This window comes from Takifugu flavidus, chromosome 20, assembly GCF_003711565.1.
Source record: "Takifugu flavidus isolate HTHZ2018 chromosome 20, ASM371156v2, whole genome shotgun sequence".
Taxonomy (NCBI): Eukaryota; Metazoa; Chordata; class Actinopteri; order Tetraodontiformes; family Tetraodontidae; genus Takifugu; species Takifugu flavidus.
This window is the reverse complement of record NC_079539.1, coordinates 11,466,247-11,484,770: the sequence shown is the minus strand read 5'-3', so window position 1 is coordinate 11,484,770 and position 18,524 is coordinate 11,466,247. Positions and strand designations below refer to the sequence as shown.

At 42.8% G+C, this 18,524-nt stretch overlaps 1 protein-coding gene across 3 annotated transcripts in view; it reads right to left on the bottom strand.

Moving 5' to 3' along the window:
• The window catches only part of LOC130516980 (WD repeat-containing protein 7), a 47,564-nt gene extending 29,560 nt beyond the window's left edge, over positions 1-18,004 (bottom strand). For all 3 annotated transcript variants that reach the window (XM_057018461.1, XM_057018462.1, XM_057018463.1), the window contains exons 1-19: positions 17,796-18,004; positions 16,816-16,987; positions 16,612-16,718; positions 16,259-16,337; positions 15,892-16,066; positions 15,595-15,671; positions 15,396-15,515; positions 15,016-15,161; positions 14,839-14,926; positions 13,646-13,793; positions 13,266-13,381; positions 11,931-12,063; positions 11,247-11,467; positions 10,879-11,074; positions 9,301-9,515; positions 5,987-6,220; positions 5,573-5,866; positions 5,146-5,342; positions 2,273-2,370 (exon numbers count right to left, since the gene is read on the bottom strand). In XM_057018461.1, coding sequence (XP_056874441.1) covers positions 2,273-2,370; positions 5,146-5,342; positions 5,573-5,866; positions 5,987-6,220; positions 9,301-9,515; positions 10,879-11,074; positions 11,247-11,467; positions 11,931-12,063; positions 13,266-13,381; positions 13,646-13,793; positions 14,839-14,926; positions 15,016-15,161; positions 15,396-15,515; positions 15,595-15,671; positions 15,892-16,066; positions 16,259-16,337; positions 16,612-16,718; positions 16,816-16,974 — 2,803 coding nt within the window. In that variant the 5' untranslated portion in view covers positions 16,975-16,987; positions 17,796-18,004. The remainder of the gene's footprint in view (positions 1-2,272; positions 2,371-5,145; positions 5,343-5,572; positions 5,867-5,986; positions 6,221-9,300; positions 9,516-10,878; positions 11,075-11,246; positions 11,468-11,930; positions 12,064-13,265; positions 13,382-13,645; positions 13,794-14,838; positions 14,927-15,015; positions 15,162-15,395; positions 15,516-15,594; positions 15,672-15,891; positions 16,067-16,258; positions 16,338-16,611; positions 16,719-16,815; positions 16,988-17,795) is intronic.
• Positions 18,005-18,524: the final 520 nt, after the last annotated feature.

Here is an 18,524-nt window from a genome sequence, read left to right as displayed (position 1 = left end):
GACTGGTGAGATTTGGTCTGTTGAACAGATAAAAGACAGAAGAATTCTTCCATAAACAACTGAAACAAAATACAAAACAATAAAAGATGATGATGAGTTGGGATGTTCCCAGCCGGCAACACCAGAAGTTCACTGTTAGTTGATGCTACGACTTTAGGGATCGGTTGTTAACTAATGATATAATTCACATCAGTACAATTATAAAAATAAAATATACTAAATATAAAAAAATAATGCCTTCATACCTTACACGAGAAAATAACCAACAATGTGAGAGTATTATGTTGAAATCTTTAAAAAGTACAGAAGTGCATTCAGCAGCCTGGTTAGCTACACACAGCAAGCTAAGCAGCTGATGACAAATACTTAGGAAAGACATGACAAAGAAAAGTGGTGTCAGAATCAGAAGGAAGGAAGGAAGGAAGGAAGGGAGGAAGGAAGGCAGAAAGGAAGGAAGGAAGGAAGGGAGGAAGGAAGGCAGAAAGGAAGGAAGGAAAGAAGGATGGCAGGAAGGAAGGAGTGTGTGAAACACTGGTGATCGGTGTGTGTCCTGTTCTTGGACCATCACTTCATTAGACCTGAATGTTGGTATTATTAATAAAATGTTGGATGATCGTGAGCAAGATAAACAGCAACAATATCTTGGGCTCTCTGTTCATATTGGAGCGGCCTCCCCATTTATTTAAATGTGAAAAGAGACGGTGACCGAGGTTAAGAGCGCTCCCCTTCACTGGGACACACACGCACACGCACACACACACATACACACACCAGGTTAGGGCTGGATTAGAGAGGTCATGGCTGAGCGTTCCCCCTCAATGGCTGTGAATAGGCATGTGGCGAGAATAAGTCCGCACGCTTGTCACGCTTTGCCCCCATTAAGGCGTGACAATGGCACTAACCCCCTCTCGCGTACCTCAAAAACTCCCAGGAGTGCCACCCATCACATATACACGTGTGCCTTGCTACACGTGTGTGTGCTGTTTGCTAGTTAGAGGTAGGAGTGTGGGAGTGTGTGTGTGTGTGTGTGTGTGTGTGTGTGTGTGTGTGAGACCAGGCAGATGGTGACGGCTGGTTAAATGTCCCCTACTGCCTGTCCAGAACAAAAGCAGGTTTTTCTGCGCAGACAAAGGCTCCCAACTTACTACTTGTTCTCACCTTCCCAGCGTGAAATTCTTCCTGTTTTCTTTTACCTTCACATTTCTTTCTGTTGCAGATGTTCGACTCATCCAACTCTGTCTAACATGAAAACTTTTCTTTAGAGTTAAATCTTCCATTAGTGACATGTGCAACTTCCCTTCAGTACTTGTACGTGTGCAGCATCAAACATCCAAAGAGCTTTTATAGATACACATCATGGATGTGCTTATAACGCATTAGATAACTTACTCACTTATAATTACATCTTTAACACAGAAATATCATTATGCTGTACATCCACTAAAGTAATAAAATGATCTGTGGTGATTATGATGTGTTTTCTTATGAATTTTAAGATTTTGTACACAATATTTAAAGGATATAAAGGATGCAGTTTGCACTGTAAGCAGAGTTTCAGGGGCAAGAGAAGATCACAGTTTAAAATAATGTGACTATACCAACATGTAGCTGTGCTTTTTACTCGGCATTCACGCTGTGAACAGCTGCTGCTGCTGGTGAAGAGTAGAAATTAGCCTTGGTGGTTCTGGGGTCTTTAAAAGTTACTGGTACGACACAGAGCTATGTTCTACTCGGCACAGCAGAGGAGGCTCCATTATGGTCTGGGGTGCTTTTCGGTTCAGAGAAACAATGGACCTCAGTTCCAGACTGTGGATGTCCTTCCTGAAGCCATTTACACCACAGAGCAACAATCCCACCAGACTTGCTCGAATCAAGCTTGTGATCAACAAGAACATGGAGATACTTAGTACTGAGGCCTGTTTGGACAATTTTAGCTCTGATTTTAGGTTTTAGATGTTTAAGGTCTTCGGTGTTTAAGGTCTTCAGCATCTGATCAGCTGGTCAACAGAATTAAACAAATCACATTTGAAAGAGATGCTGTCGTCAAATAAGTCCAATGAAAAGTCAAAAACAGCAGTCTATCCCTTTAAAAACCTTCTGAATGGGTGAGACGGCAGCAGACTCCTCCTGTGATATATAAATATATACATTTTCCTCTGCTAATAGCTCTCTGTGGGTTTTATTGCTGGTGGGCTGCATTATCCAACACTCCCCCTCCCTCTGCAGGGCCCTGAGGGTGCGTGAAACGAATGCCCCCTCCTTTTGTAGTTACCTTGTTTGATCTGGGCCTGTAGCGCCGGGTTGGAAGGTTGAGGAGGGGTAGCTTGCATTCTGCGAGGACTCTCTGGGGTTCCTCCTGGTCTAGGAGGCCTGGAGCAGGACCATAAAGATAGGACATGAAATATTAAAGGTGCGTGAAGGAGACTGGAAGAGAGGAAGGGCAGCAAACACATATGAACCTAACCTGAACTTAACCCACTTTAACCCAAACAGACATCAATGTGTGTTTACCTACATCACATCCCAGAGAAGCACAATCACAAACCACATTGTTCACACCCTCATTCAGTGAAACAGATTAACCACTGAAACTGTCACACTTTCAACTCCTCATAACAGCAATCAATAACGGCAGCCAAATGACAAGTGAGTCAAAGATAATGTCAAAGTAGTCAGAGATTAAACAACTTTAAACAAGCTACCATTTCAGCCTCCAATGGTGTCCAAATGCAATATAAAAGCCTAAATATTAACATTTAGGAAATAAATGAATACGACATATTCAACAAAAAGCCGACAATATTGTCAAGTTTTATATATACTATTAATCTCACTCGACACAAATGCTGCTGTCCTGGAGAGAACATTCAGTAAGAACACGTGCACCTGCAGTCCCCCTGTACCCCCCCAACCTACACAGTTTCTTTCACTGCCTTTCATTCTCAGTCACACACACACACACAGACTTTTGTTGTACATACAAAAGCACACATACTGTCAGAAAAAAAAATACTGTATCAAACAAATTTAAGTCAAATCTGATTTAAAAATTCTCCCATTTGTGTTCCCAACATCAAATTCTTGTGTTACATTTAACTTATCCAAGTTGATTAACATTTACAGTGATTTCCCTGATCTCTACCTATTCTCTCCTCTACCTGTCCTCCCCCCTTATCCTCTCTCTACCCAGCTGGCCATCAGCAGGAGGGTCCCCCTACACGAGTCTGGTCCTGCTCAAGGTTTCTTCCTGTTAAAGGGGAGTTTTTTCTGACACTGTTGCTTGTTGGGGGTCAGGCCCTGGGATTCTGGAAAGTGCCTAGAGAAAAATGTGATTGCAACAGATACTGTATAACTAAAGATTGATTTGATTTGAAAATAATTCCACTTTAACCTTTGTCCTACAACATGAACAGAAACTGGGCCCTTAAGTTAAGCACTAAGTACAAATTTCTGGGAAAAGCTAAACCAGCCAAAACCGGGATTATCTGGGCGGCCACCCGCTTCCAGGTGCACAAATGGATGTCTTTGTCCACGTGGCTGCAGTGCTACCGGGAGGTAAACATGATGGAAACACATAAGCTGTCAGATCAGTTGAAATAACTGCAGACACATGGATAATTTTAGATAATTGTAGCTTTACTTAAAAATGTGCCTCAACACTTTCTGTAGAGGATTTCTGGAGTTCCAGCAGCTTGGTGCTGGTTTTCTTACTTGGACACAATTCTTCCAGGAGTCAAATGTTGTGGTTTTTGTTATTTTAACAGTTTCTGATGTCAAGAAATTGTCCCAAAGACACGCTCATGTTTTCAGCCAGAGATGCTCAAAGATCTTCTGTTGTGGGTGTTGGAAGAGTTGAGAAAAACTTCCTCACTCTGTCCTGTCGTCATAAATGTAAGATGGGAAACACGAAAAAGCCAAAACATGTTCAAACATTCACAGGTTCTGGTTTGGAGTTCCAATTTGTAGACGGCTCCAGAGGAGATTCTTGTTGGACTTTTATGAAGAAGTCTCTAACTGCACAATCACCTTTTGAAAGCGTGTGTTCCAGGCCTCTGGACATGGAAGAGAAACTCTGTCCACAATTAATGTCAAGCTCTCAGAACTGTGTCATCATTTCCTGACTAATGAGGGAATCTGCAGTGATGGTGATACGAAGCAAAATAAATTAAAAAAAACAGGACACCTAGGTGTCATCAGCTCATTTGAACTGGGTCACCCACAGAATCAGGGAGGCTTGTAAAAGACATCATGTCCACGGGTCAGAAATGACTTCAGAAAGACCTCTTTTTAAATCAGATAAAAGCAAATGTTGACCAATTGTGCCACAGAGCCCCAAAGTTAAATTCTTGGACAGGTATTTTTCATTATATGGTCTTCCTCTTCAACAATAGTATATTTATAGCCCATTCTAAGAATTCTAGAGTGGAATTTCAGCAGATACGTAAATGATAAAACTGTATTCACCCTGTCATCATTTGAGCATAATCTTGGCATTTCTTTAAAACTACAATTTAAACTGATCTAAAATGTACATTCAGAGCAGCTAAAGGAGGACCCAACCAGGCCCGCTGCAGCCTGGCTAGATAGACTAATTATGTGTGAAATCAAATGAAATCGGAATAATGAAAACAAAGGCAGCGAACGTTAGAAGAGAACCAGCTCAGTATTTTACACCCACCACCCCCATCCCCTCCTCTCCCCCCACTCCCCTGCAGGCCTTTTCAGTACAGGGTTGATGAAATGTTATGTTAGTGTTACAGAAGCAGGACCTCGACCTTCGTGTTAAATCTTTCACAGCAAAATGAGAGCTCAGACAGAATAAACAAGCAGCCCACCGCCCCACACACACACACACACACACACACACCAGCAGGAATTCTTTAAAATGTGAGGAGTGCGCTATATCTCTGAATTCCATTGTCACATTTTTATGATGGTGGGTCAGTGCTGCTTTCTCCTACCTACAGAATAAATTTTCTCTACATTGTTTTAGATTTTCTTGGGACCATCTAAGACTTCTATTATTTTATCCGTTTAACAAAAATCAGGATCAAGACCAATGATCTGTTTGTGTTTAGGACTGGATCCATCTGTGGGGGGGTTTAAAAAAGAGCAGTCTGTAAGCATCAGGTGTGTGTTTGTTACCTGGCCGGTGCTTTCTTCATGTGCTCTCCAACAAAGGTGGCATTGGTCATGCCCATCAGCGTGTTGGCCAGTGATATCACCGACAGGAGGTGCTGCGTGGTGACGGCCCTGGAAACACCATATGTCCCCTTTCCCACAATGTCGCTCAGAGTCAGTTTCAGACCAGTAGCCAGAGACAACTGCCGCAGCAAAGACTCCTAGGAACACGTACACAGGCTTTAGAGATAACAAAATATGCTGTGGAGGAATTACAAACAAACAAATAATTTAAAAAACAGCTTTTTCCTCAGTTGATTTTTAATTATACACCATACCTTTTTGCTCAGTGAAGTAAAATACTGAACAGTTTAGTTGTAGTTTCCAACTGACGCGACACCGGCGCGACACATCCTGCTCATTAAACAAACTGACAGAAGACAACCGTTACCTTAAAGGTGGGCAGCATAAGGGACATGTGACCCCCTCTGGAGATCAGGCCAAAGGAGATGGGACAGTGTGGCCTGAGCATGCCCAGCCGCTCCAGGCAGATGTTGTCCAGCTGTTCATTCAGGCCCCAGGCATGCAGGCAGGACATGAAGAGCTTGGCTGTGTCCATTGTCAAGTTATACTCCAGTAAACTCAAAGACTTGGACTTCTCCTCACGCCTTCTCATCTCCTCTTCCTCCTCCTCGTCTTCATCCAACAAGTGCTCCTTGATGGTCTCTTTCATCGTCTCCTTCACCTGGGTGCAAGTTTAAAATAAAACAAAGTCAGATGGACCCACGCAAGTCCAATTTTAGAACTCTGATCTTTGAGGATGAGAAGGCGCATTTATTGTGTTGTCTCTTCGATGATTACTGACCTGTTTGAAGATCTTGTTGGCCAGAAAAGAACCGCCCTTGTCAGCGCCGGCCTGGCTCTTCTGCAGTGTCTCTGGGGACACCAATGTGGGGTTTGGTCTCTGGGCTTCCTCCGTTAGCAGCTGGATGATCACCGCTTCCACATCAAAGAACAACACATGCATGTCAGGATCTGTCAGGTTTGTCTTCATTGCCTGGACCACCAGGGCATTATGGGAGTATTTTGGCAGGTTGCCCTGGAAGAGAGAAAATTGCTTGAGTGCATCTTGTCCCAAATATTCCAAAGAAAACTGCTCCTGTTGCCTCCAGCAGACATTTTTATACTTTTACCTGACAGACAGCTCAGTTTTGGACCCAATATAAAACTTCACAGTTTAGAGAAATATAATAAGACATTTGATGATATATGTCAACTTGAAGAAAGTCTAAGTGAAAGTAGTGTTTTTCAGAGATATAACAGCACAGACATGAAAAGAATCATGTTCGTTTCATTTTCCAACCCTCTCACAGGGAAAGCTGCTGGACATGGAGGCCTGAGGCAGGTTGCTGTATAGCTGGTGCATCTTTATAATGATTCCATAGTTAGGAATGAAATCAGTTAAGAGGCAGGAAAAGAAGCCAAGGTAAAAAGCTAAATGGGCAGGTCTTCTTGGCAGAGGTTTATACCTACATGCTTACAACGGCTCTTTAGTCTGAAAAGCACGACACATAAAAAATTTCATTATCATCTCGAATCTTCTACAATTCCCCTCATAACAAGTCATTAAAATTATCCAGCAGTTGACGGCATCCTATTTTAATGTTGTTATGTTTGGAAATGACAAAAAAGAAAAAAGTCCGTGTACGTTTCTTGCTAATAGTGACACAGAGCTCGTGGGACTGAAACGAGCGTCGATGTCCGAAAGAGAGATAACACAACAATTTGCTACAATACCCTGACACATTACAACTGCTCACAGCATCACAACGGTGTGTGTGCGTGTGTTTTTCTTCAAGATTTTGGATTTCTGTGGAAAGGCGTCATTCACGTCTGAAAATCTATGAGCCTGAGTGGATTAATACTGCCACCTAAAGGTCGACCGCCATATTACAAACGTACGCACCATATCCTCGTATAAACATGTAAATGTGTGTAGAAAATGTATGTAAATGTATTTACATGTATACAACATACACAAATGCAAATATGGTATATACATATAGAAATATATGCAGACAAATATATAGTACACACATTTTATTTTTTGTATCTTTTGAGCTACACACGCACACACTCTGTTCTATAGCTCCTGGGCAGCAGCGCGAAGGTCATTGTGCTGCAGGGTCCTTATGGCAAGCAACACAGGAGGCCCCCCAACCCTCTCACACACTCACACAATTACCAGCAAACTCGACAAGCTGCTGCACTAGAACACTGATACTGACTTTTAAATCTTAAACGATTTTAACACACATTTCCACAAGTTTTAGATCCACCATAAGTCAACCTTCCACCAATTTGACCTTCTAAGAATGCATGTTTGCGTCATGATGTATACCACAATACACAACATGCTGATGGGTATTATGTTCGCTACATAAAACCAGTGCAATCATCCAGGTAAAGGACACACCAGCTGCCCAACGAGGCTGAAGCAGCTCAGTCTCCTCAGATAGAGGAGCTGTGCGGTTCTTGACCAATATCAATAATTTTCCATTCATTTATACTCTTTGGAGGTTGATTGAATATAAATATGCTCAACTTTGAATTTAGGATTTACACCAAAAACAGAGATAGATTAAACTAATCTTACTTGTGTATAGAGAATAATTACTTCACATTTATTTCTCATCTTCTCTGTATAACACAACTGATGACAGATCAGAAGGTGGAAAACACCTGCTAAAGGGCAAACTCAGTCAGTGTGTCCACACACACACACACACACACACACACACACACACACACACACACACACACACACACACACACACCAGAAGAAGGATTGTTACAGGCTGGGTGCAACAATGAGCTTGATAGTCTGACATTTCACAGTCATTATGTGCCATTACACACGTCAGGGGAGCAGACACACTCTCACTTACACACACACACCAGTGATGATGATGATGATGATGATGATGGTGGTGGTGGTGGTGATGGGTGCTTTTGCTTCTGATAATTTAAGTGGATGGATGGGAGACCTGCCACGGAGGGGAGAACTCACAACCACAGCAATGTGTTTTGATGGAACAGGTAGAAACAACTGGAGGTTATTGGCCTTTACAGAAAACAACCAGCTCTGATAGTGGGAAACCTCTGGAGACACCAAAAACAAACCCAACACACTGGCGGAGGAAAAGAATCTGCTAAAAAAGGAAAGAAAACAAGAGACAGGCGGAAGAGAAGATGGAATACAGAGGAAAATGCAGCCGAGTCAAACTGTAGACCTGAGTCTGTGTCACAGCAGCAATAAGACTCATGGTACAACCGTGCTACAACTCAATACAACAGGCTTTTACCATCAGGGCGACGGGATTCTGGCTAAACATCGTTGGGAATATTCAAGTTTACTGGCGACTCCTGTCCAGACTCTTTAGGAATGTTCTGAATTACCTTTAGAGCAGGCATGTCCAACTCAGTCCTCGAGGGCTACGATCCTGCACGGTTTTCCAACCCACTGAATGCATTTTCAGCCTGATGTGACAGAAAACCCGGCAGGATCGTGGCCCTCGAGGACTGAGTTTGACACATGTGCTTTAGAGGAATACAAATCCATGAAAACAACCGTGTGTCAAAATTCAGTTCTTGTTTAAACAACTACAGCACAGATCTGATAGGCTCAGAGAACGAAACATTTTTCAATCTATTGTGACATTTAGGATAGTTCATCATTCCCTGGGAGACACTATTGTCCATCGTCTCCCTCAGACACACACACACACGCACACACATACTTAGTGTTGACCTTTGTTTTGTCTCCAGCAGAGTCTGACTCCAGTCAATTAATACTGGCTTTGGGAGACTCTTCAACACAGATGACCACTAGGTTTCTTTATTTGTGTGTGCGCACGCATGTGTGTGTTAGTTTAACAAAGAGAGAGAAAATAGAAACATGGCCAAAAGAGAGATCTGACTAACATACAGGATAATAGCGCCCTCTGCAGCTCGACTTCATGAATGCAGCCTCGAGATTAATGAATTAACCCAGTAAAAAATGGCAGACGCACATTTGCACATACATTGAAGCTATATCATGTGTCTTCCTGGTTTAGATTTATGTTGTACTGTTGGCCTTTTTGTGCTTCATTTTGTGTCTCATGTGACAGTGTGTACCTTGTCAGCGTTGTCTGCAGCCAGCAGGTTGGTGGCCAGGGTCTGCAGCTTGTGCTGGGCCATGTTCTTCAGCGCCGCCAGGCTCCGGCGGGTCATCGCCTGTTTCAGGTTCACAGCCGAGTGGCTGAGGGCATCCACGGTGGCCGGGGCCAGCTCATCACAGGCATTCAAGATCTCCACTGCAGTTATTCCCATCACGCAACGATCCAGCGCACCTGAACACACAAAGAAATGAGCTTTTGATGGAGACAACTCAGAGCCAAATAAATAAATAGAAGGGACGTTTACCTGCAGTAAGACCAACTAATGTGTTTCCTCATAAATATTGCTGACAAGAACAAAGAACTCTTCACTACATCATCAAAAGAAATTCTAGCTGCCCTTAAAGCTGTTGTAGAAAAGCTGCAATCTTTTGAAGGATCTTTAAAATTCTGAACCCATATTAAAAAGTGATCTCAATCTGGAGATTTGAGCTCAGCCTCGGCTCTGGTTCCATCACTTCTTGTCCTTATACTCTGCCTCTCCGGTTCCATCAGACCAGCTCTACATCACTGTCTCCATTCTCCGTATGATCTATTCTCAGTACGATCACCAATTGCCTCTTGAATACAGTTCACATCACAGATGGCCTCCATCTCTGATGCCAACTATTCTCTGACTTTACACACCAAGAAAGAGGTTTAGAAAGAGATCATTAGCAGCAGACAGAGATGACTCATAATGGCTTAGCTATTGCTTAAGTGCTTCCATTGTATGTGTGTGTGTGTGTGTGTGTGTGTGTGGGTGTGTGTGTCAGGGGGGCTGTGAGCCATTGCCTTAATACATGTCCATCGCCTGAGTACTCACGTTCCTTAATTTCACACTTAGCTACCCTGCACTTGTACACAAGAGCTATCACACACACAAAGGCTGCACTGCTGCGTTGGTGGAGCGTTCCATGCCTTTGACAACACCCCTGAAATTACACCTGACACCAAATGCATACTGATTTTTGGATTCAATAGGATATGATGACATAAACCTGACCCCGTCAACATCACGAGTGAGTGAGTGACACAACACAACACAATAACTCGGGTTGGGCTGAGACATAATGCTCGTGAGTCTGGCAACATTGGGCCAGGCTCCTGCGAATTGGAGCGTGCCGGGTCATTGAGAATCAGCTTAGAAACTCTTTAAAGGGGTGATTGTGGGCTTTGACAGTCACAAGAACCTGCAGAAGATAGAAATTCTCTTGTCCCACTGTAATTCTTTGCTGTGTTATCCCCCCAGGTGTTTTTATTTTTAAAATCTGAAGCATGATGGACAGCACAATGCAGCCGGCATTAGTGCTGGTAACAGTAGCGATGCTAGCATAATGATGATTCCAGTTTTATGATTCCTCAGATCCACCCCCCCATCTCCCATATGTGTCCCAGGGGCTTTCAATTATTTTCACATATACATATTTTTATATACTAAAAGTCTTTTAGATTTTTATATGCTCAGCAGGAAAAAGATCAATAACTGAATAAAACCATATCTATCATATTGGTTCTACGGCCAAAGGATGAGGATTTACCCACGGCGTCTAATCACCTGTGTCCATTTGCCAGACATACACGGAGCCATCCGAACATCCAACCACAAGGTAGTCATCTGCTGGGCGCCATTTGACGACGTGGATGGGGAAGAGGTGTCGCGACGCCAGCATGATGCACTTCCTTTCCCTGAGGCTGAGCAGGCCGACAGAGTGGTCACTGGCAACGGAGCAGACGCAGTGCTGCACTCGTGTCTGCAGAGCAAACACAACAGGAAGTGGGTTTGGAGCTCCTGATGATGCTGAATCCACATAAGTGCATCTGAATTTTTCAAGGCTGCTGTTGCTGCTTTCTGATTGTAACAATATTAATCAACAAATCAAAGCAGCAGCAGCAGCAGAAGGTGACCACAGGTAAATGTCGTACGCTGCAGTTTTCAGGCGGGACAATAAGTTGGGTGATCTCTCCTCCATGGACACAGAAAATGTGCTTCATCTCTCCAGTGAAAATGTCCCAGACAATGACGGAGAAGTCGACGCCTCCGGACACCAGAGAGCGCTGGTCGTAGCGCGGGGAGATCTGATAGGGGTACAAGACACACGTCACCTTGTTCCGGTGACCCCGCAGGGTCCGATGGGGTGGCCAACCTGGAAGAAAAACAGGTAAATAGCTCAGAGCAGATGAATGGGGTTAACTCTAACCTTATGAGTTAGCTAACTGGTGTGGTGAAAAAGATTCAACAGAAATAGTCAAATACAGCTGAATATTAAAGCTTTTGATGGAAACAATTCAAACCCATGTTTCTAATTAATAGCTCAGCAATAAATTACAAATACCGGTCATTCATATTTGAAATAAGACGAAAAAGCTACAGTTCTTACAGATGTACCAATAGGACCAAAGATATGTCCATAATATCACAAATTCTGAATAAAATCTTTTGTACAAATTATGATTTTAACCGATCCAAAACAATCTGTGAAAAACACTGTCAGGTATGTGGCCCTAATCTTGTCTATCTTGTCCTGTCTCAAGTCCTGAGGGTGCTCATGTAGATTTCTGCTCATTCCTTTCCTACAGTTGTCCCCCCTCATCTTGTCCCCTCCTGACCTCTCCTGAGCATATGTTCTCCCTGTAGTAGCTGGACAATGGCCGTCTGTGTAGCAGGGACCAGGATGATGCTGCCGTCCTCTCGCCCACACACCAGTCGACCTTGAGAGGGGATGTAAACACTGGCTGTCACCTGGAAAATATTAAAAGAGAAGAAGCCGAATGTAACAACATCTCAGTCACTGATAGCGGGCATGAAAAACCAGCAGCAACTGCTGAGACCTGAGAAACAAACCCATAGTAAAGTAAACAAAACATGTTGGCATCCAAAACAGAAAGCTTTGAACCCTCTCATATCCTGCTGTGCTCACTGGTGTTATGCTAAAATCAAAATCAGAGCAGAGAATCTTGTTTCTGAGAGTCTGACTCTCCTTTAGCTGTTTTTAAGTCCACGTGGGCTGTTACAGAGGAGAGGGTTCTCCCTGGCCACTCTGCTGCAGAACCCTAATTGGTGGAGTGAAACTTCATGCAGACAGCACACATGAGCTCTGGGCTCAGCCAGCAACCATTAAATCCTTCTTCATGTCTGTGTCCACGACTCTTTTCCCCACATTGTTCAGTCTAGTTGGAAACCCAGTTTTGGCAATAGTCCCCCCTGGGTGGTTTGTTCCTGTCTGGGGGGTGGCAAACACAGTCACCTGGAAGTGAGGCACTGAGTTTGGCATCTTGATATCAGTGTTTTAGATGTTTTATGTTGTTTAAAGTCTCTCTGTCCCCCTGACTGTGGGAGGTGCTTGGGGTGCGCCAGCTAAAATGGACTCCAGATGAACATCTTAAAAACTAAAGATATGATCGTTGACAATATAAAGACTTTCTACAAGCTGAACAAACCATGGAGCTGTTACTCTTTTAAAGAACTTTGAAAGAACCACGATGACCTTGTTTGTTCAGGCTTTATTAAATCTGTTTTATCCTCCTGTCTGTTGTCGTGGTTTGGGAACCTGTCCCGGCCTGAGCCAAATGGTGTAATGAGGGATCGGGCTGGCTGGAGAGGTTACAGTTACAGAGGGGGTCTGTCTTAAACGATAGCTCTCACCCTATCAACACCGAGTTTCATTTGCTCCCATCATCTCGTGGTACTCAGAAAGCTCGAGTTAAACAGCAACAGATGTGAGACGTGCATCATGCAACAATTCTACTTTTAATATTTGATATTTTCTACTCTCGGGTCTAGAGAGTAGATTGTTAGAGAATATTTGATTTTAGTTCTTTTACACAACATAACAAACCCTGATAAAAGTGAAACTTTCATCTGCACTGTTTTTATTTGTTGTTTAAAGGTCCAAATGTTTTGAGGCTGGCAGGTTTTACATGGTTGATTTGCTGGCTTCAAACCTTGATTGGTTCTTCCTTTGAAGGCAGGACGCTGAGCTGGTCGATGATTCCAGCAGATACAGGGGTCAACTTATCAAAAGCCTCCTGCAGACTGATAGTGGAGGACACCTGTAGTTCTGCACAAGGACAGGAAGGAGAGATCAAATGACAAATGAAACTTAAAACAAAGAAACTGAAAAACCTCAACTAAATCCAGAATATTACATATCCCTGAGGACAACAGATTGGTAGCATTAAAACTTAAAACATGCAAGATAATTTTGTCATACAGCAGCTAAGTGGGATTTGATGTAATTTAACCACAAATTTACAAATTAACTTTTGTTTTTGAATCCATGATTTAGTGTTTTTTACAGGAGCAGGAGGCTGTAGGGACTCACCTGCAGCGGCCGACAGCGGCTGCTGGGGGGTGCTATCAGGGATGCTCCACAGGGACAGTTGGCCCGCCGAGTCCCCCTGGATGAGCAGCTTGTGAAAAGGCTCACGGCGTCCAAAGAAAAAGCGCGTCACGGGAGGACAGATCAGGAGCTGGACAAACAGACCTCGTTACAGGAGAAGTGGAAGCAACTCGCTGCAGTCAGTACATCAAAACCTCTCAGAGCGTTCCGGAAAATATGAACCTGTCTAGAATAGACTACTGGAAAAGACCATTTAGATCTTGGTCTACTATTTCCAACTATCATATGTAACCATGAGCTTCAAAAGATGAGAGAAGCACCTAAACTCTAAATAAGCTGAAGAGTTTTGGTCAACAAGCTCCTGGTGGCCCCTAGCTTAAAACAGAAGCCAATCTTCCAGGAATCAAACATCTACCCCCTGACCAGTCCAGGATTAATGTTTGGCAGACAAAGACAAGGACATTTTGTTGCTGCATTATATCTACTAGGGATTGAAATGTGGATTTTAATCTGTGTGTGTATAACCAGGTCTCCACACATGGAAAAAAAAGCCTACGTTGATCTGTAAATGTGTGATCTGTACATATCGAGCCTCAAGACTGGACGTTTGCTTAAAGGTGACTTTGCTGCACTCCTGCTGCAGAAGATCCACAAATGCGTGTGGAGACTACTTGTCTGTGTGCCTCTGTAGCTCTACAGCTACACACAACTGCTGGGGTAATCCAAGATAAATGGATAATTAGCCTTTTTGTATACCGGTACATAGTACAGAGTTTACGTGAAGAATATACATATCAGAAATATATAATCAGGTGTGTGAAAAATATAACCTGTTGTCAAATGAGACACCTTCCACAGTTTTACTGCTCAGTTAGCTGCTCTTCATTTTTGAAAGGATTCCGTACGGTAATAGCACCGAAATTTCCACTATTACAAAGTCTTCATTAAAACTGTCATATCTGCATACTACAATTCTGTTTTAACTACACAAATACTAACTAGCACTTTCTCTGCCTGGTGCTGGTCTATCACAGTCGTAGCAACAGACAGAATCACAACTAGTCGTGAGGAGTCAGAAGAATGAGCTGATGTCACTCAGGCAAAGATTTAGAGACACATTGAGAAATAAAAGTGCTTCAATTTTAGTTCTAATTATTCCCGACACAAGAACTCACCTCTTTATCTGAACGTTCGGCAATTTTGTAGATCAGTGGAGGAACTAAGCTTTCTTTAGTTTTCCCAACATGACTACGGAAATGTTCACTGACAAGAAGAGAAAAAGATCAAAACTCAAATTGATATTTTAAAAAAGTGCTTTTGCAGTGAACTAACCCAAAGAGCAGAACCTTTACCTGGGGGGCAGCTTATAGACATAACTGCAGCCATCTTCAGTCCAAATGATAACTTTGTCTGCAGCGATAAACTCTCCACCTGTCCAGCTCTGGTCATTGTCACTGGGAACTGAGCAGAGCAGCGAGTAATCTGCAGCATCAAACACCTATAACAAACAAGAGGTGGGGGACAGGGGGCAGAGGTCACCATAATAATAATGTAAGCTGATTAGATGAGGCTCAATGACATGGAGAACCATTCTTCAGCGCACTGCTGCACGTAGTCTCACGTGTTAATTTTACTACGAAGACTATTGACAGGGAAACTACATATTTCATAAGTGACAAAATAAAGAAGGGCCCGTAAACTTGATGACTGTGGTAATCACGCAGCCTCTTACCCTCCAGTACTTGGAACAAATGACCAACAGGCTCCTCTGAGTGAAGGTGCAGAAGGAAATGCTCTGACAACCCTGACAGTAGACAGGTTTGGATTCTTCTTCAAACACTGGGTCCAAGTCCTGAACACACACAATAAATGGCTCTGACACAAAACAGATGAACACGTTGAAAAGACAACATCTGTAGTCTGCAGTTTACCTGCATTCTGCTGACCTCAGCCGTGATGATCCAGACCTTTAGAATACCTGTCACTGACATCGCCACCACTGTGTCCTCTACAATTAAACAGAACAACATAGTCAGAGTGCTGTCTTATTGATAATAACAAACCTAACTTTATGCGAGGCTCAACTTTGATTTATTATCCTTACAAGACCGAGACAGAGATACAATAGAACTAAATGATTACTTATGGAAGTGCAGAGTAGAAACATGCTAGTTTGAACTCTGAAGTCCTGAAACAGCTCTTCCTCCTGAGCTGTCTGTGGCCATTACCTTGTGTTCGGTGAGATCTGATGATGCTCATGGAGCTGATCCAGTCAGGAGAGATCTTAGACACCAGTGAGTACAGGACCTCCAGACTGGTGGCATCCATTACAAGGATTTCTGGGTAGAGTCCATTAGAAAGCAGCCGTCCCTCCCTCTGAGTGCCAATAGTGAACTGATAGAACTGCAAAGGATGTGTAAGTGATTCCATTTCAATATCTATACATACATTTTATAGTTATTACCCATTTACTGCAATGCTGCTCAAACTATCAACTCTATCAACTCTATGCAACTTACTGAAGATATAGATTTATTTGATGTGGGAAAAATATGGTTAAATGTGATTTGCCTTTCATTAATTTGATTCCTTTACCTGTATGCCAGTGTGGGTACAGGCCAGCTTTGTAAACTCGATACAGCGTCCATCATTCACATCCCATAAACACATCTCTCTGCAGACATAGCCAAAATTAAGTGATATGTTACAAAACAGAAATATATCAATTGTTTACATCCCCAGGTTCATAGAGGCATTTCCATTTATCTCTTTATGAAAGAGACATCACCATCAAGTCTACTTAGAGTGGACAACTGTAGGTCCAACGTGACAAAATATTTCTATGGAGGGTTCCATAGACGGTCCGTTTGTATGTCTGCATTCCTTTAACCACTCATTGTAAAAGCCCCTCTAGACACGTGTGCATGATTTTAAACTAACGTACTTACCCACTCTCTGATGCACTGACTATATACTGCTTGTCACTGCATGCACTGGCTTTAGACAGACAGGTAATGGAGGCAGTATGACCAAACAACATGGCCCTGGGACAAATCTAGGCACAGAAGAAAAGAGCAGAGAGCAACAGAAGCTTACATACTGTTCACTAATGAATGAGCTACAATCATCTCAACCCTCAACCTCAATGGTACCTCCAGATCAGAGGTCATGTCCCAGAGACAGATCTGTCCATCATGGCAACCAGTAATGATGGTGCTAAAGTCATCCATGACCAGCAGGGTGCTGATACAGTGTGTCGGAGCAGTGCGTCCCCATAGCACTATGGGTAGAACCAAGCTGTTCCCTGACATGATGCTGTTCTGTCTGGAATGTGTGGGGGGAGAGAGAGAGCAGATGTCATACATTCTTCATGAGTGGAACTGAAACCCTTCACATTATTTTGCAGTTTTCTGCATGAAACAATGTTGAGTTGTGAGTGAGATCTCTAAATTCTGTCAAGAAATCGTTAATGCAGTTCCAACAGCCTAGTCAGTGTCACAACGCCACTGTACTCATCGGCTGATCCGCAACATATGCTGCCTGTGTTGTTTAACCTATTTAAGTCAGGAATACGGTCCATGTGGGCCCCAGCTGCAGCCTCGCAATTTCTCCATTGATCGTTTTAGAGGTGATATGAACACACGGTGCTTCTGAGATGGTAGGTTCCGTGTGACGTCACTGCGTGCAGGCACACATTCCACACGCACACTTCACGGCTCAGAACAGATCAGCTTCGGTCCAGTCACGAATCATACATCAGTCACGAAGACAGCGCTCATGTTTTCACCGACATATGTCGTAATATATGACATAAGACATACGTCTCTCTGAATACATGAATGGTCAGACGTTGCCATGGCTCGGTCAATAATCACAATTAACCTTTCGGATGCAGATCGAATTTGCAGTCAGCTGATGAATGCCATTGAATGACACGTCAGTGGAAAAGATGCATGTTTCTGTTTTAATCTAGCGCAACCCGTCATAAACTGTCACATATGAGCCTTAAGATTTGATTTTGACAGTGGTTCGTGCCGCGCGTTAACGTTAATCTCTACCCGCAATGTCGCAGTAACGTAGCAACTCGGCTAACGGAATACAAACACACACAAGTGAAACCATGGATACATACTTGAAAGTATAGTCTACAGGAACATATTCTTCCAATGGAATGATTTAAAACAAACGTTCTTGAACACAGCAAATGACAAATTGTCCTCTTGTCGCCTTGTTTTGAACGGCTTGTCCTGCTATCACAGCGACATATTGACTAGCAATGAACGACGGTCAGTCAGCTGAGCGAGACTTCTTCTTCTGTGGTTGTCTGCTTACAGGAAGTTGTTGTTGAAGAACTCACGGGCGTATATCGCCACCTAACGTACAAGAGTATGAACACCGTACAAGAACGATTTTTCAACCAAAAAGTGTAAAATACTCTATCAAAATCAAATGAAAATACATGCACTATATTAGAATTACTAATTATTTTATAAGGTTATCTACTATGTTTATTATATGACTCACCACTATCTATTCTTGATTTATCAATGAAAACATCTAAAAGCAGCAGTTTAAATTCATTACACAACACAAACGAAACAAAGACACAATTCTTGAACATTGCCTTTTAATCTATATTTTGTACTCTATATTTTTTGTTTGTAATATTGTAATAGATCATCAAGGCAATATAAAAATACTCACATTATTGTGGCATCATATTATTGTAATAACATTCTATAAATATATACTTTTATACTTTTCACAGGACAGTCCAGGAGGAGATCCTGTAAATGATGGAGTGGAGCGGTGCCCAGCTAACCTGACCTTGGTCAGACCACACTCTTCTGTAAATCAATGG